At 45.5% G+C, this 23,425-nt stretch overlaps 1 protein-coding gene across 1 annotated transcript; it reads left to right on the forward strand.

Annotated features, from left to right (window-relative positions):
- The first annotated feature begins 3,739 nt into the window (after positions 1-3,739).
- FJX1 (four-jointed box kinase 1) lies at positions 3,740-6,465 on the forward strand. Its single transcript, XM_043482140.1, has one exon. It carries the CDS (start codon positions 4,237-4,239, stop codon positions 5,548-5,550), a length of 1,314 nt encoding a protein of 437 aa, XP_043338075.1. The 5' UTR covers positions 3,740-4,236; the 3' UTR covers positions 5,551-6,465.
- The last annotated feature ends 16,960 nt before the right edge of the window (positions 6,466-23,425 follow it).

Raw genomic sequence — 23,425 nt, forward strand, 5'->3', positions numbered from 1 at the left:
TCTGCTTTTTAATATGCTGTTTAGGTTGGTCATAACTTTTCTTCCAAGGAGCAAACATAGTTTAATTTCATATCTGCAGTGATTTTGGAGCCCCCAAAAATGATGTCTATCACTGTTTCCCCATCTATTTGCCATGAAGTGATGGGACCAGATACTATGATCTTCGTTTTCTGAATGTTGAGTTTTAAGCCAACTTCTTCACTCTCCTCTTTCACTTTCATCAAGAGGCTCTTCAGTTCTTCTTTGCTTTCTGCCATAAGGGTGGTATCATCTGCATATCTGAGGTTATTGATATTTCTCCCGGAAATCTTGATTCCAGCTTGTGCTTCATGCAGCCCAGCGTTTCTCATGATGTACTCTGCATGTAAGTTAAATAAGCAGGGTGACAATATACAGCCTTGAGGTACTCCTTTCCCGATTTGGAACCAGTCTGTTGTTCCATGTCCAGTTCTAACTGTTGCTTCTTGACGTGCATACATTTGAGTTTACTTGAATTTAAAATTTTTTTATATCTGCCATTTTCTTAGTAGTTTATAATTTCCCAAGAGTTTGGCCTCATCATTATTTGCTATGTGACTTCAGGCCAGTTACTGGCCAAGCTTTGGTTTCCCCATCTGCACAGTGGGAACAAGACCAGTTGCCGGGACAGTGAAAGGAGAACGCATGTGCAGAGCTCAGACCTGTGCCTAGCCCATAATAAGTGCTCAGTAAGCATTTGCTGTTAATGTTATTAGTAACATCTCACATGAACTTCACAACAACCGTATGAGGTAGGTAGGGTTTATCATCCTCATTTCTCAGATGTGGGAACTGGTACTCATAGACATAGGAAATAACTAGCCAGTAAGAGGAAATGCGGGACTTAGAAAACCTCCCAACCCCCAGCCTGCTGCCCTGCACCCACCCCTCAACTCCACCTCTTCTCTCTTCTCCAGCAGGCACTCTTTTATGAGCCAAATCATTCTTCTAACAGGACCGTGGACAAGAGTGAAGGAGTTGGAAGCTGAGTCTCAGGGAGAAGTTCTGAGGATTCTTAGGAAAGTTCTCCAAGTGAAAACAGGTTCTTGTGTAGGGACAGATGAACAGCACCTGCCCTCATCCCTAAGAAACTGCCAGAAGGGCCAGCCTGCGGTCACACATTGTGGTGGACAGGGCCTTGCGCTGTCCCAGGGAGCCCCAGGGGGACAGCAGTGGGGGGTGTCCTCACGCCAGGAAGTAAAGGAGAATAGGAGCGTCTTCCTCTTACAAGTAAACAGAGAAGTGTTTTTAAACACTGCCTGAAACAATCATTTACATAATGGAGTTAAACTGCCTTCTCCTTTGGGTTTGTTTTTTGTTTCTCTTTTATTCCTACAGTTTTCTGTAATTCTGCATTTCAGTGCATTTGTTCAAGTTTCTATTAGTGCTTCCCGTTCGGGAACGCGGTGCATTCAGTCCGATGTCTGTGAGCAACTGGCTGTGATAGGGTCAGTCCACCTTCTGAGGTGCAAGGTCTTAGCTGACTGCTTCAAGTCTTCAGTTTCTTTATCAATACCAGTAATGTGATCGGAAGATTCTGGGACTGGGTTGAAGTCAGCCCTCCTCGCCTGAAAATCATGTGCCTCCTCTTCTTCTCCGTCAAGTGGATCCTTCACCAATTTTTTTTCCCTTTTATGAATGAAAGCTCTTATTTTGTATCTTTTAATGGTAAGCAGGTTTTTTTAATGACTTGTTACATGCTACTTGCAGAACCTTATCTCATTAACATTCCAATGATTTATTCAGCGAGTTGTTACTGAACACCCACTAAGTGCCAAGCATTGTGCCAGGCAGCCAAAAAACAGGTAAGACAGACTGCTCATAAAGTTTACAATGAACTGTCCTTTATAGTTATAGTTTCTGTTAACAGCTAAAAAGACAGTGACACTAACTACTTTGGATTTCCCCACAGCCCCCAGGACATGGCATGGGCCATGGTAGCCAAGTAATATTCTCAGATTTAAGCCCTTAACTGGCCTGTTGAAAATGTATGCTTCTTTCTAGTTAGATGATATTCTACTTATGCCCACAAGGTGGAGATCTTGCTTATAATTTATAACCAAGCTGAAAGCAAAGCATTCCAAAAAAAAAAAAAAATCTCAGAAGTTACACCAAAAGACAAAAAATTAAACTCAACTTACTGAGCACCTTTTTAGTGCAATATACTATGCTACCTGGTAAGACAAATAGAAAGTTGTTAAGATATAGTCCTCTGCCTTCTAGGGAAAGATGAGGGTAAGGAGCTTGCACAGAACAGGAAGATGGTACCTTCTAATGAAGTAAGATAGTACAGCAATAGTAATTTCATCATCAGATAAGATCTATATAAAGGCATGATATAGCTACTGTGGGGGTGCAGAAGAGAGTTAACCAAAACCCCGCATTTCAGTCAACATGGAAACACTTGAAGGTATACTGGGGCAGCTCTGGAAGTCTCTAGATGTGGTCTTCAGAGTTCTACTTAGTCACAGACCTTAGGGTGCCTGCCCTATAACTCTAGAATGTTCATTTTTTGGCAAATACAGTATAATCAGTACCAGGTGATGCGCTGATGCAGTTGAAAACCCCCATGTGCATCTGATGCGGGGGATAAAGGCAAAAGAAACATGTGAAAGGAAACAGATTTCAAACAGTTGCTTTCAGAGGTGGAATCCACCCCCACCCCTCATCTTGTGTCTTACCTGAGAATCTTGGTTTGGATCTGGGACAGAGTCTCATGCACAGGCTAAGAGCGAGAGCCAGTTCTTATCCAAGAACTTTCCTGGTGGACTGAACTCAAAAGTGTCTGGAAGACAATGTAGTTTACCAATTTTGTCTTTCATTTTATTATTATGTTTTGCTCCTCCACCCTCTTCCCCAAACACTTTTTCCCTTAAAACCATTAAACCAGTAAGTCAAATGCAGTATGGTTGTTGTTTTTTTCATTTGTTGAATTGAAAACCACAGGTGGGGCATAAAGTGACTAGCTAAATGACAGTGAGCCTTTAAAAACAAAAACAAAAACAAAAACAAAAAATAAGAATGCTGGCCACTTGACTAATAATAGTGAACTTTCCAGATAGAGGGAAAATCAAGCGGCATGCCACTTGGAGAGCCCCGTTTGAATTTTAGTTTCTCCACTTGCTACCTCTGTGGTCTTGGGCAAGCCCGATCCCTTCTGTGTCCCCCACGAGAAAAATCGTGTCATTCTTAAGAGAAACGGTCTCTAAGGCCCCGTCCCCTGGACTAGGTCGGATCTTGGGTTGTAAGGCTGTCATGGCAACCTAAACATCTCCCTAGACTGTGAGCTCCGTGAGCAGGGGAACGCATCTGTGGATTTTACTGCTCTGTGTCCGGAACCGAGGACAGACGCTTTGTTGAATGAAACCTGCCTAGGTGTTCTGGCACAGTGAGGTCGAATTCCCAGAGAGTCCCTCGGGAAAGGGCGAGCGACCAGTTTCAAAGCGCACAGGACCAGGGTAGTGAGCGCGCTCGGGAAAGGTGTGTCGGTTCAAAGTTGTTTGCTACAGATGGTTCTCCTAACCCGGCTGGAGTCACATCCTCTGTGGCTCGCAGAGCTCCCCGGGGATTTACATAAGGCAGGGTGAATCACACCGTTGGAAACAGACAAGGCAAGAAGACCCGCCCCCATTCACGCCGGGCGGCGCCCGGAGCTCGATTGGGGGTTAGTCTGAACTTTGCAAGAGGGACTCCGCGCCCACTGCAACCCCGGTGAGAGCCAGCGGCGCTTCGTTCCCACCCCGCGCGACTCCAGCTCCGTGCCGCCTGCTCCCACGCCCCCGCGCGGGCGCCTGCAGCCAGGCTTCCAGCTCCCGGCCCCTAAGTCCCCGACTGAGTGTGGGGCCGCCGCTCCCGCTTGGAAGGAGCCATCGCCGCTTTAAGGGGAAGAGGAGGGGAAGGGGGCGGAGGAGTGGGGGGCGGGGAGCGGCGGCGGAGGAGGGGGAGGGGGATTCCCCCCGCCCTCGCTCCCACGTGGTCCGGGCGCCTGTGAATCGCGCCCGCCGGAGGGTCTCACAGCGAAATACAAAAGCAGCTGGGAAGCGGCAGCCAGGCGAGTTCTCAGTGCCGGGCGGAGCGCTGGGCAGAGCCCCGCAGCCGCGATGGAGCTGAGGCGCCCGGAGCCCCGGAGCCAACGAGCTGCCGGGCCCGCCTCGCCACCGGGACCCGGGCGCCGGGGCTCGGCTTGAAGCGGCGGCGGCACCGGCGCGGCCGCAGAGCATGGGCAGGAGGATGCGGGGCGCCGCCGCCACCGCCGGGCTCTGGCTGCTGGTGCTGGGCTCGCTGTTGGCGCTGTGGGGCAGGCTCCTGCCGCCGAGGACGGAGCTACCCACCTCCGGGCCGCCCGAAGACCGACTACCGCGGCACCTGGCCCGGAGCGGCGGCCGGGAGCCCGCGCCTCGCTTTCCTCTGCCCCCGCCCCTGGCGCGGGACGCCCGCGGCGGCTCCCTGAAAACTTTCCGGGCGCTGCTCACCTTGGCGGCAGGCGCGGAAGGCCCGCCCGGGCAGCCCCCGGGTGAGCGCAGGCGGCACGTGCCAACCGGGCGGCCCGGGCCGGAGGAACGCGCCGCGGTGCACGGGGGCGTCTTCTGGAGCCGCGGCCTGGAGGAGCAGGTGCCCCGGGGCTTCTCGGAGGCCCAGGCGGCGGCGTGGCTGGAGGCGGCGCGCCGCGCCCGGGTGGTGGCCCTGGAGCGCGGGGGCTGCGGGCGCAGCTCCAACCGGCTGGCCCGCTTCGCCGACGGCACCCGCGCCTGCGTGCGCTACGGCATCAACCCGGAGCAGATCCAGGGCGAGGCCCTGTCCTACTACCTGGCGCGCTTGCTGGGCCTCCAGCGCCACGTGCCGCCGCTGGCACTGGCCCGGGTGGAGGCTCGGGGCGCGCAGTGGGCTCAGGTGCAGGAGGAGCTTCGTGCCGCGCACTGGACCGAGGGCAGCGTGGTAAGCCTGACTCGCTGGCTGCCTAACCTCACCGACGTAGTGGTGCCCGCGCCCTGGCGCTCCGAGGACGGCCGTCTGCGGCCCCTGCGCGCCGCCGGGGGCGAGCTGGCCAACCGGAGCCGGGCGGAGCTGGTGGACCTGGTGCAATGGACCGACTTGATCCTCTTCGACTACCTGACGGCCAACTTCGACCGGCTAGTCAGCAACCTCTTCAGCCTGCAGTGGGACCCGCGGGTCATGCACCGCGCCACCAGCAACCTGCACCGCGGCCCCGGCGGGGCGCTGGTCTTTCTGGACAACGAGGCGGGCTTGGTGCACGGCTACCGGGTGGCGGGCATGTGGGACAAGTATAACGAGCCGCTATTGCAGTCTGTGTGCGTGTTCCGAGAGCGGACGGCGCGGCGCGTCCTGGAGCTACACCGCGGCCAGGACGCGGCCGCCCGGCTACTGCACCTCTACCAGCACCACGAGCCTCGCTTCCCGGAGCTGGCCGCGCTCGCCGACCCCCACGCTCAGCTGCTGCAGCGCCGCCTCGACTTCCTTGCCAAGCACATTTTGCACTGTAAGGCTAAGTACGGCCGCCGACACGGGACTTAGCATTCCCCGGAGGAAGAGAGAGTGTGAGACCCCTGGCTGGGGGATGGATGATGGGAGGAAGGGCCGTCGCCTCTGCCACCTCCTGGGGACCAGCCGGCCAACGCCCAGCCGGAGACCCGAGCGCGAAGGCGACCAAAAACTTCCGCTTCACCCACCTGCCCCTTTCTCGCAGTCCCAAGCTGTTTCCTTTCAAAGTTCTGGGAGGATGAGCTCACCCAGCCTATAAAAGGATTCTTCCCTGTGCCAGCACGGAGTTTGCATCCAAAGAAACTGGCTGCTGCCGGAGTTTGGCCCCCGGGTGGCCGTCTCGGTAGGAGATACAGCCCCTTCCTTGGCAACCCCTCCACCCGCCCCTTCCCTTCCCGAAAAAGGCAAACTTCTATTGGAGCCATTGAGCTAATTCTGCAGTTTCCTACCGATCGCCGCGCTGGTGGCCCCGGAGCAGGGCTCTGACATTGGCTGGTGGAGCCCCTTCCTGTGTTCCCTTTGTTCCGGCTCCGTGATGGTGAGGTCACTGTTAAGAGCTGGGGAACCGCTCCGATAGGACAAAGGAAGCAGGACCTACGCAATGGGGGGAGTCCTGCAGACCCTGGCAGTTTGTCTGACTTGTTCCTTACAGCTTGTCGCCTTGGCCTGAAGGCTACATATGCAGCACTGCCTGTGTGCACGGAGTCAAAGAATGAATTTCTAATCCCTCCCCCTTCCCAACCGGCCAAAATTTTGACGATGAGGATGTTCACCAGAAGGAAAAAAAATCCGTTTTATGCACTTTACTTTGTTTTTATTTTAATTTTTTATTAAGAAAAACTTTTTTTTTATTTGACAGAATTTGCCTTCTATGTATATATGTGCATAAAATGTGGTGTAAATATACTAAACAAACTTATATTTCAATAAAAGGGAGTTTAAAATTTAGAATTTAATTCCTGTGGTTTTAACTATTGGAGGTATCTGACATCCTACCTGGTTTTTGAATAAGCTTTAGGGTTTCTCCCTTGTGGATGTGCTTTTATAACAAAGGACGAGTGTATGTATATCCCAGTTGTGACCACAGAACTTAAGAGAGCTGAACAAAGGCAAGAGCAGATTCCCTGTCCTGCTCACTCAAATGAATCCTAGTGCTGGAAATTTCAGAGTTCAGCAGAGAAAGTGGGGGATGGTGGAGAAAGACACGGAAGGAAAGTATTCTATTTCCTGGCAAATAAAACTTTGATATAAAAGGATTTCACTGTAATAAAGTCCTATATTAGTCATTTGGCAAGTATGATAGAACCAGATGTGCAGACTAAAATATGACAAATGCCCACCCCCCCTTAAGCTTAACTACGGTGGTCATGTGTTACACCTGATTTTTAGGATTGTAATTACCGTGCATCTCAATGTGTACCGATAATAAGTTGAGCACATGTTGCAAACAGGTAGAGAAAGTCATAAATTAATTCTTCTCTTTAATCTCCCAGCATAAATTCCATTGCATCCAGGAGATCATACTCTCCAACATCTGGACTCATCCAGCTCTCTTAAGAGATTGTACTGGTCAATACCCCCCACCAGCCCTCCTCCCAGTCCCACCCCCACCCCCAGGTACTAACTGCATGGTCCCCTCAGAGCAGCCATTGTCAGACCAGGAAAGTGTGTAGTACTTTGTATATGGCATGTGGACCCTCAACTTCTTGGAGATTTCAAACTTAGAAAACATCTTTGTATTTTCTTAAGCTTTGTTTTGACCCATAGGAGAGAGGAGAGAGAGGCAGTTTATTAATGTATTGTTTTAATGGCCCATTGGTGTTTTTTCTTGGCATTTTATTTGACATGTGGGTCCAAATGATCTTGCCTGTTATCTTCTTTTTATTTAACGACTTCTAACTCAAAGCAACTTTTGGCTACTTTAATAGATTTTTATTTGACTTGCATTTGTAAACCTGGGGTTTTATAGACTCATGATGGTATTAAATCTCTGGGTTTCCCATCTCACTGTGCATTACAACCCAGCATGTAATTTAACCATTTAATGCCATCCTTATGTTGCAGTGCCTCTGCTAAGACAACTCAAAAAAAGAGTCCATAAACTTTGTGGTGTAAGTCAAATATTTTCATAATACAGCCGCAGACGGTAGTGATAATGGAAAATCTTTTTCAAGACATCATTAATGTGAAACCTCTGATAGTCACATCTTTAAAAAAGAAGCATTTTCCATTTCTGATGATTAGTAACTGTGAGATTTGCTGCCCAAATCAATAGAGGCTGCTCCAAGAAAAGGATAAATATTCAGCAATCTACATGTTTACCTGACATGTTCGTGAAGAAAAACCATGGGCAGAGGGAAGTTAGAAGTTTCACAGATGCACAGGAAATACACCTTGAATCCCATTTAACTTCAGCACTGGTACACTCTGGGCCAGCAGCATTCTCCACATTCCTCCTGAACTTCAGTTCCAAGCCCAGACTTGACCATGGTTAACCCAGAGCAAGAAACTAAGCATAATTTAAATGGTTCTTCTCAGATTCTTTAGTGAACCATTTCTGCCTGTTCGAGAAACAAGTTTAATTACATGGTGGAGTTGTTAAGGGAACCAAAACTTAATTACAGAGAAGAGGTTTTAACTGTTGCTGTTGCTTGTGGATAATCGGTAGGCTGTGACATGAAAAGATCAATTAACATTTTGCCATGGTCAGTGAATGCTGCTAGGACCAAATCATTTTTCAGATGAAGGAAAAAAAAAAAAAACTTTCAGGCTGTAGCATGATGTAAAAGAGTAATGAGTTCTGCAGGCAGACTATATTCTGAATTCTGTCCCTTACCTATTTACTTTCAGCAAGTCATTTAATTTAGTTCTCTCATCTATGAAATGGAGATTCAATCATAGTATTGTGGGATTTAAATGTTAACATAGAAAACATAAGGATACATGCTGCTGCTACTGCTGCTAAGTCACTTCAGTCGTGTCCGACTCTGTGCGACTCCATAGACGGCAGCCCACTAGGCTCCTCTGTCCCTGGGGTTCTCCAGGCAAGAGTACTGGAGTGGGTTGCCATTGCCTTTTCCGAAGGATACATAGAGATACTTTAAAAAAAAAACAACTCACTTCCTATTGCTCTTTAAAAAAACAAAAACTCTTGCCTTTCTTACACTTCAGTAAATTTCTACTAATTTTCATTATCAAAGTCAAATTTAGAAGTTTCTAGTTCAGGTCCAGTTTTTTTATATTAATAATAAACTAATTTTTAAATGATTGAGAACCCTCTTCTAGCATACAATCCTGAAAAAAGCACTGGATCCTATGGCCAGAGGCACAGATTTGATTTCTACATGAGCTTGAGTGGGTGGTTTCAGGACCCAAGCAGACCCCTGCACCAAAGGCAGCTACACTGCAAATATATGAGGGTGATATTTTCAAGAGTAGATGGCTCATTGAAAATCCATCACCACTTCTGGAAAGCATCAAAAAGTGATGAATCTTTGCAAGAAGAACAATCCTCCTCCCAATTCCTCTGCCAAGAGAAAGTAGGCAATTGACCTTTACTCTCTGGATTTGACTGTTGATAAATGCACTTTGTCAATGACATAGTTCTAAACTCTATTAAGAGTGCTTGCCCTCCTGTCTTCGGATCCTGAAGAAAAACAAATTATTTTAACACCTCTCAACACTTCTCCAACCTTCTGCCCAGGACTGCAGCTAGGAGAGTCCTCTTAAGGCCTAGAGGTTGATTATTTGGATTAAATGAGTAAATATTTGTAATATTCTCAGAACTGTGCCTGGCACAGCGTAAATGTAATATAAATGTTTGCTTATTCATGGGGTAGATCGTTTTCTTCTCTAAGTCAAAACCAGAGGCATTTTGAGTCCCAGACAGGATCCTCTTTCATAATCCTGCTGTATCTCTGCAGTCCCAGAACACTTTCTACATGCTTCTATTTTGGCTCAGGAAGACCAGCCAGAGTGCAAGAGCCTGGCAGGAGTTACCTAAAGCCCACAGTTGTCAGCTGGTTGCCTCCTTTCTGAGAATGCCCTTGTATGAGTTGTCGCATGCAACCCCCTCTTTTTCACAGGGAGGCTGTGCTTCTATTTCCCAAATGGCTCATCAGCTCCAGGGAGCAGTAAGCTGTGGAACTGTGTACCTTCTGAGCTACCCAATTGCCATGGATCATCCAAGCCTGGGCACAGATTATTTATCCCTCCACACACCTGCCCTATCCTACAAAACCTCTGATCCTGGGTGGTGCAAGGTTGGCAGGAGCATGAAAGGAGAGGGGAGTCCAGCTGATCCGAAAGCACAGAAATGCTCCAGGAAGGAATAGAATGTCAGCTGCCAAGGTGGCATGGAAACCACAGGGCGAAAATTGACACCCACCTCCAAGCATGCTTTGATCATTAAAGTCAAATGGAAAAGGTATTGTTAAGTCCAGAGAGGAGGGCTATTTATGAGTCATGGACTTGGGAAAGTCATTTCCCCTCTCTGACTCCAAGTATCTTACCTGGAACAAGGGGTGTTATATTAGATCGGCAACTTCACAATGTTTTTCACCAGAACCTAGTGGCAACCCACGCTAGTATTCTTGCCTGGAAAATCCTATGGACAGAGCAGCCTGGCGAGCTACAGTCCAGGGGTTGCAAAGAGTCGGACACAACTGAGCGACTAACAACATAACATGCCCTTGTATGAGTTGTTGCGTGCAACCCCCTCTTTTTCACAGGGAGGCTGTGCTTCTATTTCTCTAATGGCTCATCAGCCCCAGGGAGCAGGAAGCTGTGGAACTGTGCACCTTCTGAGCTCCCCAAGTGCCATGGATCATGCAAAGCAAGACACACTTTATGTTGTAACCCAGGATGCACGCACATGCACACACACACAAACCCACCATTGAAACAAAACTTTCACAAAACAGTCTGTACAACACACTTTTAGATTCCATTCAATTTTATTCTATTCCTCCTCTTCCTCTGCTCCCAGTGCTAGTAAACTGATTTAATAATTCATCAGTGCAGCATAATCTACCCTAGGCAAAACACTGGATTAGGGGGCTGGTAAGCTCCTTTCCAGCTTCCCTGGTGGCTTAGACAGTGAAGAGTCTTCCTGCAATGCAGGAGACCTGGGCTCAATCCCTGGGTCAGGAAGATCCCCTGGAGAAGGGAATGGCAACTCACTCCAGTATTCTTGCCTGAAGAATCCCTTGGACAGAGGAGCCTGGCAGGCTACAGTCCATGGGGTCACAAAGAGACACGACTGAGTGACTAACACTCTTCACTTTTCAAGCTCTTTTCCACCTCCAAGTTTCTAGGGAAGTTCCATTTATAACCAGTTCACCACCTACTATAATTTTCCCCAGAGGGAATCCAGGGAGATTTCAATTTTGTATGTTTTCTAAAACCAAAAGACTGAAGTATATTGCAAAACGTAACTGCAAGAACTGCTCAAAATCTCACCTAGGGTCTTTATACATAAACACCTTTAAAATCCCCTAAATGTGGATAGAATATAGCTTTCAGTTTGTTGCTACTATGTCTGCAAATGTTGTGAGGCTTTGGAAGGGAAAAAATTTCTTTGCATCTCTGCCTCAACATGGCCCAAGGACGACTCAGGAGGACGGTTTCTTTTCTGTGTATTCATAAAGATCAGATGTAAGAGTCATAATTTTTTAATGTGACTGTTTTACCAATTTCTCTTTCTGTGTCCTGCTGTGGGGGAAACTACATTAATAAACTATGTCTCAATGCTGCCTAGCTGGAATTTTTTTTCTCTGCAGGACTCCTCCAAATATAGCTAAAGGAATGCTCATTTTATTTATCTTTTCAACTTTCTTTCCATTCTGACTATGTCTTCTAGATATTTTTGAATTTTTTCTCTTAATGGCACCTTAATTTGGGGGGAGAGTAGAGAACTAATTGTTCATTGAATAACAGCGACAACAAAAAAGTTTTTTTTTCTGCCTCCTTTGATGCCATATGGTATCCTTTATGGCTTTAACAGTTATTTTACACTCTATCCCAGAAAAAATTGAATAGCTTATGAAACTGGCCTTTTTCCAGTATCAGCTCACAGATTTTACTTTGCTGAGAAATTGTGGGTTAATAATGGAGAAGTGTCACTTTTAATTTGATGGCCCTACATCATGCATTTGTCTCTGACTGTTTACACCTTCCCCTTAATAATTTTTTTCAATGCTTGTTAAAGTCTTTGTCTCCATCCTATAGCTCGCCTAGAAAAGCAGGAAGAGTAGGGGATGACTGTGGCCATGATCCTCTTTATCTTTTTCTTTTTAGTTTTGATAAATTACACACATCATAAAATTTGCCATTTTAATCATTTTTAAGTGTGTACAGTCAGTGATATACTATCAATGTGGTACAACCATACCATTATCTATTTTTAAAACTTTTTTATCAGCCCAAACAAAAGCTCTGTCATCATTAAGCCATATATCCCCATTCCTTCTTTCTACCAGCCTCTGGTAACTTCTAATCTACTTTCTATGTTTGCAGACTTGGTTATTCTTGGTATTTCATGTAACTGGAATCCTACGTATTTGTTCTTTTTGTCTGGCTTCTTTCACTTACCCAGCCATGATCCTGTAGGCAACATGACAGAATATAAGCAGTATCATCTGGGAACTGCACTGGGGTCTGATTTCCATAATTCAATAGACCTGGGTTTTCACACCAATTGATGAACTCATTTTCCTCATCTGGAAAAACAATGGGAAGGCTAGATGTTCTCTAGCATCCCTTTCAATTCTAGAAAATGCTGTGTTTTTATGTACAAATGAATTTGACCCCTAACTTCCAGTTTCTTTTCTCTACCTGAAGACTCCTTAAAAGTCTCAGGTCATGTGCTAAGTTCTGTGGCATCAATGATGAGCAAGATAGGTAAGGTACCTACCTCTAAGGAGCTTAGAGTTTAGTGGGGAGGATGGAAAATAATCCAGCAAGAACAATGTGATCAATGGTTTTGCTCAGTTGTATCCAACTCTTTGTAACATCATGGACTGTGGCACACCAGGTTTTCCTGTCCTTCACCATCTCCCCAGAGCTTGCTCAAACTCATGTCCATTGAGTCAGTGATGCCATCCAACCATCTCATCCCCTGTTGTCCCCTTCTCCTCCTGCCTTCAATCTTTCCAGAGGAAAGTGCTGTGGGACCAGGTAAGCTAGTCTGGGGTAGGGGAGCCAAAGAAGTCTTACATGTTGCCCTTGTGTTTGTCTTTGATTTTAAGGAAGTCTCGAAGAAAAGGAAGCTACAAAAAGGATTGTCATTGTATTTCTGAAGATGTCTTGCTGACCAGACTGCAGGAGGCTTGATCTTTATAGTTTGTCTTGGAGGGTTGTGGGAGTCCAATGATGGTGGTTTAAGCTTTTGTTACAGCAGAGATGCCATCTTTTTTCTGCAGTATGATATACACTTAAATATTAGTCATCCTGAGATTGGATTAATGCGAAGATAGAAATTCATATTATATACTGTAAAAATTCATATCATAGAGAAATTACTAATACTTGTGTCAGTAGTATTAATAACTCCTTTTTTGCTGAACAAGTGCTAACAAGTAAGACTTTCTGTTATGCATTTTGCCAGGTTGTTATGGAATTAGCAATGACAACCATGGATTAAATATTTATAGGTGTGGAAGCAAAGACTCAAAAAAGTAAATTTCCCACATGACTTGAAGGGGTGGAACTGTGGCTTGACATTAGATCTGTCAAGTTTCAAAGAGCAGGTTAAACTTTTTCCTTTTGTCTTCCTTCCTTTATTTCCCCTCTCTTTTTAAAATGTTAGTCATTACTAACTGGTTTCTTTGAGATCTTCTCTTTGTCCTTGATGGCCTGTAATTTCATTATGATGTATTTGGATGTAGATCTTTTATTCCTGATAGGAGCATGGTGTGTTTTTTAAGTCTAATGAGCCCTTTTTTTCAATCTTGAAAAATTTTCAGTCATTATCTCTCAATATTTATCTCTGAAATATTTTTATCTTTTTTTATTTTTTCTGTTCCTTCTTTCTAGAAATATTACTGGGCATGTGGAGGACCATTTTCCATGGCCCAAGTTCTCTTACATATGTTTTATCTCTTAATCTTTCTATGCTGCCCTCTAAGTAATTCCCTCAGATCCTTCTTCCAGTTCACTAGTTCTCTCTCCAATAGTGTCTAAGCAACTGTTTTATTCATCCCTGGAGTTTTGTTGTATTTGTCTTGACTTTATTTTTATTCCCAAAAGTTCTATTTGGTTCTTAAAAAAAAAAAAAACCCAAACTTTCTTTTTTAGAGGAATTTTAAGTTTGTAGCAAGATTGAGGAGATGGTGCAGAAATTTCCCATATACCCCCTGCCCTACATATACGTAGCCTCCTCCATCATTAACATTTCCAAGTGAGAATTTCCAATCAGAGTGATTCATTTGTTATAATTGATGAACTTACATTAACACATCATCATCACATAAAATCCATATTTACATTAAGTTTCACTCTTAGTGTTACACATTCTATAGACTTGGACAAATGTATAATGAAATATATCCACTATTATGGTATCATACAGAGTAGTACCAGCATCATTAGTATCATTTAAGGCAGTATCCTAAAACTTCTCTGTACTTTTCCTATTCATTCCTTCTTCCTCCTAACCCCTGGCAACTACTGACCATTTTACTGTCTCTATAGTTTTGCCCATTCCAGAATATCATACAGTTGGAATCATATAGTATGTAGTCTTTTCATTTTGACATCCAGTTAACTTTAAATTTTAGATAAACAATGACTAATATTGCAGTTTTGGTATGTTGCATGCACTATTTGAGGTATGCTTATATTAAAATTATTTGTGGGGCTCCCATAGTATTCCAATGGTAAAGAATTGGCAGGAAATCGGCCTGCCAGTGCAGGGGACATGGGTTCAATCCCTGGTCCTGGAAGTCCCCACATGTCACAGGGCAACTATGCCCATGAGCCACAACTCCTGAAGCCTGCCTGCCTGGAGTCCATGCTCTGCAACAAGAGAACCCAGTGCAATGAGAAGCCTGGGCACCCCAGCGAAGAATAGCCCCCTCTCCCCACAACCAGGGAAAGCCTGTGCGCAACAGTTAAGACCCAGCACAGACATAAACAAAAATAAAATCTTTTCTTTGTTTTTTTCAAATTCAAAGTTACTTAGATTTCTTGTTTTCTTTTATTTTCCTAAATCTGCAATCTGAGTCATAGAAGCATTGTATTTCGTAATTCTGGATTTGAAGCTTACATCTGTGTGTGCATGCTAAGACGCTTCAGTCATGTCTGACCCTGCGACGGTAGGGAATATAGCCCGCCAGGCTCCTCTGTTCATGGGATTATCCAGACAAGAGTACTGGAGTGGGTTACCCTGCCCTTCTCCAGGGGTTCTTCCGAACCCGGGGATCAAACCCCCATCTCATATGTCTCTTGCATTGGCAGGCAGGTTCTTTACCCCTAGCGCCACCTGGGAAGCCCACGAAGGTTATGTTCATCCAGGCTTCTATCTGTGACACTCCCATTTTCTTCAGGTTGAAGATGTGTCCTCCCCAAGACGTTTTGTCAGGCACTGTGTCAGGCACTCCAGGGTTAAAGGCAAAACTGGCTCACTTTTATATTAATTATTCTGCCTGGAAGTCAAAGTCCTAAAAGATAGTGTAAATTTAAGTACTAAACATATATGACTACAGAAGAGTCTTCCCAGAGAGTTTTATTTTCCCCAACCAGAGCTCAGGCTAAAACAAGCAGTCCTGTCTCACATCTCCCTTTGCTGGAAGGATATACTTACCCTTGGAGGGACTTAGCTTTGTGGAGGCCTTGGAAAGATCCAAATCCACCCCTGTCATCCCCAAGACAGGGCACATTAAACCCAGATCATCTGATTACAAAGATCACACACACACACACACACACACACACACACACACACACACACACACACTCCTACACATCCGAGCAGCCCCAATTTCAGTTCACACCTATCACTCTGATTTTGATTCTCTCTTTGTTTTGGAACCCGCTGGGAATTTTTCTTACATTTTTATGAGTTCAGCTATGCATTTAAAAAGATGTGTGTTATATTTTATAAAACATTTATAGGTGTTTTACCAAGGGAAGGTTTTCAGGTCATATAGTTTGCCTTATTGCTGGAGACAAAGTCCACCTGAGCTCTTTCTAAGCCCTGCTATCAAATCCTGCTTGCAATAAGCTGGCCCCTACTTGAGGATTAGATGCCCTATTTGGTTATTCAGAGAGATTTCCCCACAGTGGAGACATTTATTTTAATAGGATTTGACCTGAAATAATCCATGAAACAAGTGACCCAGGAGTCAGTAGCAAATTCTGTTCTGTTTGCCACTAGCAAGTTTGAGATGTGAGGCAGGAAAATGATTAAAAGGGGAGAAGAAAGGAAAAGATGGGGAGTAAAAGGAAAGGTGAATGAGCAGGGGTTGTTGAAAAGCATCGCATGTGGTAGAGTGTCAAAGGGGCAGCCCTTGCCGCTGGAACATCTAGCCCTCAGACTAACCTTCCATCTGCATCAGAGCCAGCAAAAGTGATGCCACAAGGCAGGCAATAGAGCTCGTACCTCCGCAGGTTACACTTAGGGTTAAAGAAAGGTCAAGGATCTTCAGAGAAAATTACTTTCCATCTGCAGTCAGCTTCCTGCCTCCACCACCGCTCTCAAATATGCAAAATTCAGCCATGCCACTTGGTCTCAGACCCCTTGACACTGAAGATTAGACTCTATCAATCTCGTGAAGAAAACAAAGTCTTTGCCATCACACGTGACTCTCAACCCTGCATTTCCAGGCTCAGCACATTTGGCTCCACCATTTAGTAAGCCCATTTCTAGCGATCTGTTAGCAATACCACAAATGCTAATGAAGGGAATCCCTGGTAGTCCAGTGGTTAAGACTCCACGCTCCCAGTGCCAGGGGGCAAGGGTTCTGGTCGGGAAACCTGCTGCAGGCCACAGGGCACAGTCAAAAAAAAAATGCTGATGAAGGAAGAAGTTAAGCATCTTTGACTTCTTAAGGCATCAAGCTAGTAAAATAAGATGTTTAAAAAAAGTTGCTGTGCAGCTCATTTCTCCTCTATCTCTTTACAGTTGAGCCCTACCCAGAGTCTCCTTACAAAACAATAGTCATGACCCAGCTCCACATGAAATGTGTAACTTTTCTAATGCTGTGATCCTGGGTACATGACTCATACCATACAATTTATTGTCACGCCTCTAGATATAGCAACTCAGAAGCTGGTGCTTCATGTGAAATCCCTGTTGGGTTATTTTCAAGTGATAACTCATGGCCCAGATATGTGTAGTTATATCAGTACAGTTATGTTGGTTGTTAGACTATCAAAATACTTCTAGCAAGGTTGATGAATGCTTATTACTGCCAGGAGTTCCCAGAGTGCCTCTCCCACTTTCCCAAGAACCCCAGGCCTCCTCTGAGTAATCCCCACACTACGCTATGAACCAGTCACTAATAGGTTAACACCCAGAACAGCAGGAGGTGTCTTGGACTTCTTAGTGTTCCAGCACTAAGACCAACATTAAGTTCTGATCACTCCTTGCATGATATGAATATCATCCCCTGCGTATAGGGTATAACAGTACAAACTCTTGAAACAGTGCAGTTGTCATCCTAAGCCTTATCCTTGGTTCCCCTGCATTCTTCAAAGCTTTCATCTATTTGGCAAACAGACAATGGGCATCTACTTAGTCACAAATATTTCCTGGCTGCTTACTTTGGGTCAGGCAGTATTAGATGGCGGGGACAGGTCAGTAACTAGAGAGACACGGTTTCTGATCTTCTGGAGTGTAGAGACTGGTGGAGGAGACAGACATTTAGCAAATCATTACTGTAATAAATGGGCTGACAGGAAAGTACATGACCCTATGAGAGTGTTAATAAGGGGACAACCTCACTTTGGAGGTTGAGGGATGTAGCACTCACTGAGCAATGAGTGGAAATCAGCCAGTGTTAGAGAGGAAAAAAAGGAGTGGAGAGCATTTCAATCAGGAGGAATTGCATGTTTGAGGCCCTGAGAAAAGGAGCTTGAAATATAAGAAGATCATGATTGAAGAGAGTGGCCCCAGGAAGAGAATTGCAGGATTTGAGGCTTCAGAAGTATCTGCTAAGTGCCAGATATCAAGGGCAGGAGATACATAACACGACCCTTGTTCCTTAGCCATATATACTAGTATGGTGGTAAAAGACTGGATTCTGGAGGGAGATGCTCTCGTTTCAATCCAGGCCCCCCCTTTTTTTTGCTCTATCACCTTGGGCAGAGTTACTGATACCCTCTTATCTTCAGTTTCCTTATCTGAAAATTGGGATAAATAGGCCTAACTTGTTACTGACAAAATAATAATGGACAAAATAATAGTGGACCCAAACTTGGGTCCACTTGCCTGCATGCAGTAAAGCCAATCTATTGGCACCAGGTCATGGTGAAGGAAAGTACAGCATTTATTGCAGGGCACCAAGCAAGGAGTCCAGGTAGTTAGTGCTTAAAAGGTACTCCCTGAAGACTTTCAGAGAAAGGTTTTTAGAGACAAGTTGAGAGAGGAGGGTAGTGAGGTATGTGGTCAGCTCGTGGACGTTCTTCTGCTTGGTTGGTAGTGAGGTAATTGGGAGTCAACATCACCAACCTTCTGGTTCCCACCAGTCTGGGGTCTACATGCCCGTGGGCATCATATAGTTAATTTCTTCTACCTGGCGGGGGTCTCAGTATCTGCAAAACAGCTCAAAGGATATGGCTCAGAATATTATCTGTATCCTTTGAGGAGGAAATAAGCGTCCTTGATTTTGTTTAATGGCTACCCTTATTATTTTGTCTTGTTTGAATGGTTTCCTTTCTTTCTGCATTTTCTCACACCTCTGGTTAAATGTACTCTTTGGAACTCAAGGAAAGCCTAGGAGGCTAAAGTTTTTCTACCAATAGGAGGCAGAAGAAGGACATGATGGGCTCTCTTCCCAGAAGGCCCCATAGGGTCCTGCTTAGTTACACTTTCATGAGCTAACATATGTAAAGCACTTATGAAAACACCTAGCACATAGTAAGGAAACAGGAAATATTAGGACTGACCACTAGGGCACAAGAAAGAAGTAAAGCACAGATTAAGGGGCTCCTTATCTAGCCATCTACGCAATTCAAATGTTGTTACATGGTTAAATATTCTGTCTTTAATAATCCCCTTTAAAGACATCCAGTGTTGTCTGTGTTATTATCACATCAGTCGTTACAAGAAGCTTGCTTATTGACCCCATTCCCATGACCCAGTCTACAAAAGCAGGTTCCATATGTCTTTAGGGGTTCATTTCCATTCTTTCCTGAACCAAGCTCTCAGCATATTCCTCAGAAGAAAAGCCACAGAAACTTAGTGATAGAAGATCATCCAGACAGAGTCAAAGAAATGAGGTCATCATCTAGAGTTGTTGTTGTCTTTTTTATTTTTTTTTAAAAAAGAAAGAACCAAAGAGGATTAAAAACCACCTGAAATCGATCACCATGAGAAATTCAAACTAGAAAAGGCCCAGCAAGGCCCAGCAGTACTTCTGACAGATTTACAGAAAGCTTTTCTGGGTGCTTAGCTGTTGCCTGTAGAAATGCACAGGGGCCTGGGAGAAAACAAATCATCCCAGGATGCCATCACAAGATTACAGATCCCTGGGGATTCTGTGGGGCTGTCATCAAAGCCATCATCGCATTCATCACCCTGGGCAGGAACAGGAGAAATTGGAGGTGAAAAGGACCCATTAAATTCTTAAGTCTTTCCCCAGAGAATGCCACATGGAGATCACCCTGTGAATTGCACTCCTGTGAACTCAATAAACTTTGGGATTATCCAAGCTAAAGGCAGGGAGCGCGTCCCTTGAAGTTATTATTTTCTGCAGTCTAGTTGGCCTGGGGCTTTTTTCCACTCATCTCTGCTTCCCCCACATCCTGTGAAAGACCTTACACATGAAGTTCAGTGGGCCTGACCCTCCCCTTTGCAAAAAGGGACTGCAAAACATATCCCACCAGGAGGACTAAAAAGACAGAGTGAACATTTGTCAAGGTTGGGGCCACACAGCATGCATTTCTTCAAGAGCATCTGGTTTATTCTGGGAAATTAACCAGTTGTGGATAATTTTGCTGAGTCCTAAAGTTAGATGCCCCCATAGAGCCAACAAGTGGATATGTGATCTAAGCTCTGAATTCTCCCTCTTAAAACTTTGCTCCTTAAGCAAGAAAAAAATAAAAAGCTTAAAGCCTATTTATTCAATCTGGTGAGATAGTTGAGGGATTCCTGCTACCAGAACTTTCTGCAGCTGCCTAAGTCATATCCGTTCCAAGCCAATGACTTCTTCAGTCTTCCTTTCAAGCCTGTCAGTGCACCATTTCCTACCATGAAAGTCCTCTTTATCTTAGGTTTAGCAGAGCTTGTTTATGTTGCTTACTATTAAAGATCCCAAGAATACTCAAAAAGTAGAAGGAGTAGAAATGATTTCTGGGAAGATTCTCTGATAATAGATATTGCACCTAAAGCATTGTCACAGAGGTAGATGGGTGTGAAGACTGCAGGGTCGGGGAGGAAAAATATCTGCTTCTTCCCACCAGCTTGATGGGTAGTGACCTTTGACCTGCTTGGTCTCCTTGTTCTCACCTAGCCCTGGAGCTGTGGAAAGGCAGACTTAGTGGCGTTGTGGTTTCCCTTGTAACCAGCAGCATGTTGGTAGATGTTTAACATTTGAGTTTGTGTAGAGCAAAGGGAGAGAGGTTGATTTGTAATGTATGTTAATTTCCATGGTGTAAATATTCCCACTGCCACCAATTTCAAGCTACCAATGTACTGTCATTGAAAACAGAGTTGGGAAGAGATGTATGTGTACCATGAATTCTCCTAAGCCAGTGTGGGCCAGCTCCACCTCTACCCACCTTCTAACTATCGCAGCTGCATAGGAAGGCTTCTGGGTAATAATAATGGCTCATGTTTATTAAACACTTACCTTGTACAGGGTACCACTCTAGGCATTTCACAGGTATCATCTCATTTAATCTAATCATGACCTCTAAGGTAGGCAAGTCTCATGCTCACTATACAGATCAGGAATGGAAATACAAAGAGAGTAAGAAATTATTCAAAATCATAAGGCTTAGAAGTTGATGTGCCGTGACTTGATCCTTGATAATTTAGCCAGAGGTGTCCCACTTAAGCCAGACTGTCTGCTGACAGAGGGAATCAGATTATGAAAAAGCTTCTCTCTTCTAGGGTATGGGAGGTTTCATCAGACTCAACATTCCAGCAGAAATAGCAGTGACAAACTCAATACAGAGTTCTTTTTTCTCCTTGAGTCCAGATTTTATTTTCTGTATGTACATTCTGATTATTTACCCCCATCTCCCTAGACAGCATATTGAAAAGCAGAGATATCACTTTGCCAACAAAGGTCGATCTAGTCAAAGCTATAGTTTTTCCAGTAGTATGACATGAATGTGAGAGTTAGACCATGAAGGCTGAGCACCAAAGAATTAAAATTTTCAAACTGTGATGCTGGAGAAGACTCTTGAGAATCCCTTGGACTGCAAAGAGACCAAATAAGTCAATCTTAAAGGAAATCAACCCTAAATATTCATTGAGAAGACGGATGCTGAAGTTGAAGCTCCAATACTTTGGCCATCTGATGTAAAGAGCCAGCTTATTGGAAAAGACCCTGATGCTGGGAAAGATTGAAGGCGGGAGGAGAAGGGGGCAACAGAGAATGAGACGGTTGGATGGCATCACTGACTCGGTGGACATGAGATTGAGTAAGCGCCAGGAGATGGTAAAGAAAAGGAAAGCTGGAGTGCTACAGTCCATGGTGTTGTAAAGAGACAGACATGACTTAGCAACTGAAGAAAAACAACCCACCAAAAAGATGGAAGGCATCTTGAAATATTAATAGTTATGCTCTTCTGTGCTTAGTCATTCAGTCGTGTCTGACACTTTGTGACCCCATGGACGGAGGCTGCCAGGTTCCTCTGTCCATGGGGATTCTCCAGGCAAGAATACTGGAGTGGGTTGCCATGCCTTCCTCCAGGGGATCTTTCCAACCCAGGGATTCAGGCCAGGTCTCCCAACCCAGGTTTCCCAGCCCAGGGATCAAACCCAGGTCTCCTGCATTGCAGGCAGATTCTTTATAGACTGAGCCACCAGGGAAGCCCAAGAATATGAGATTGAATAACCTATCCCTTCTCCAGGGGACCTTCCTGACCCAGGAATCAAACCGGGGCCTCCTGCATTGCAGGAAGATTCTTTACCTGCTGGGCTACTGGGAAATCCCATTAACAGTTATAGCTAACAGTTACGAGGACCTACCACGGACCATTTACTTATGCTATATTCTATCTCATCTTCACAATACTCTTGGAGACAGGAGTTATTCTACCCACTTTGCATATAAGGAAACTTAAAGCTCAATTAAAGCTGATCTACCAAAGCCCACATCACTAATAAGGGGCCAAAGCAAAGGGGATTTTTTTTAAAAAATCCTCTTCATTTCATTGATGAGGAAACAGGCACAGGGAGGTGAGATAACTTTTTCCACGTGACCTGATTCATCCGAATGCAACCCCCGGTCCACTGCTGCCAAAGCCCATGATTGTCACACCATTGCAGGGACTTCTTCCACTGAGCAGCTCCCCTGACAATGCAGCCAGAAGTGATTTTTCCCAGAAAGCCCTGTCTGGGCGACTCAGCAAGGCAGCTCTGCCGGGGTTCTATCGCAGGACCAACTGCAGTTTCACAGCTTCAAGGGCTGCCCCCCAGCCTCCTGCCACTTGCACTAAGTTTTTCCCTCGGAAAAGCTCATCTCTCTGCTAAGATCAGCAACAGGTTAAAAAAGCCACATCAAAAGAATAATGAGTTTGGTTTCTGGCAACTTCTGATCTTCTCTTGGAACCTGCCTTTGGGGACTGGACTGGAGGGGGCAGGGCAGGGCAGGGCCAGAGGGCAGGATTCTCCTTGTGTGTGATGCCAGAGCTGGCTTTTCAGGACACGTGGAAGGCCCAACCTGGCTGCCGTGACAGGTGGGGTATGGATGAGGTGCTCCCGTTATTGGGGACAATGAGACTTTTCAGTGTCTGTCAGTGACAGAACAATTGAAGTCATGGAGTGACTGGCAGCTCCTCAGCTAGCTCACTGCTCCGAGGCAGGGCTGCTGAAATGTGCACTGCTTTGAGGAAGTCATTGATGCCGGCACGGGAAGGGTTAACACACCCCGCGTGCTTGCCTTAGGCTTCCAGCAGAGGGAGGACGGGGCGGTGTGGGGGTGGGATCTGTGTCACATGCACCCACAGCAAAACAGTAGGGAAACAGTTTTAAACCATATTGTTCCCCATTCTGGTTTGCATACTAATGTCTTTGGGGTTACTCTCTCTCCTGCTCTGGTAACCTGTCACCTATAAGTGGGGCCCTGGGAAGAGAGGGAATGGTGGGGGGAGGCAGGCAACAGAGAGCCTAAATGACCCAGCAGCCTGCCCTTGGTTTTATGGAGTTGCTTTGTGGGTCCTTGAACTAATTTAGGGACTGCTGGGGGGACAGTCATGCTGGAGCACCTGAGAATCGCCCCCAGGGTACCTCTCAACACCTCTTCTGCTCCAAATAATAAATACAAAGGACACCCAACCTCAAAAAATTAAACATGAAATTACCCTGTGACCCAGCAATCACACTTCTGGGTACGTGTGCTAAGTCCCTTCAGTCGTGTCCGACTCCGTGAGACCCTATAGACAGGCTCCTCTGTCCATGGAATTCTCCAGGCAAGAATACCGGAGTGGGTGGCCATGCCTTCCTCCAGGGGATCTCCCCGGCCCGGGGATCAAACCTGCGTCTCTTAGGTCTCCTGCATAGGCAGGCAAGTTTTTT

The sequence above is a fragment of the Cervus canadensis genome, chromosome 11, assembly GCF_019320065.1.
Source record: "Cervus canadensis isolate Bull #8, Minnesota chromosome 11, ASM1932006v1, whole genome shotgun sequence".
Taxonomy (NCBI): Eukaryota; Metazoa; Chordata; class Mammalia; order Artiodactyla; family Cervidae; genus Cervus; species Cervus canadensis.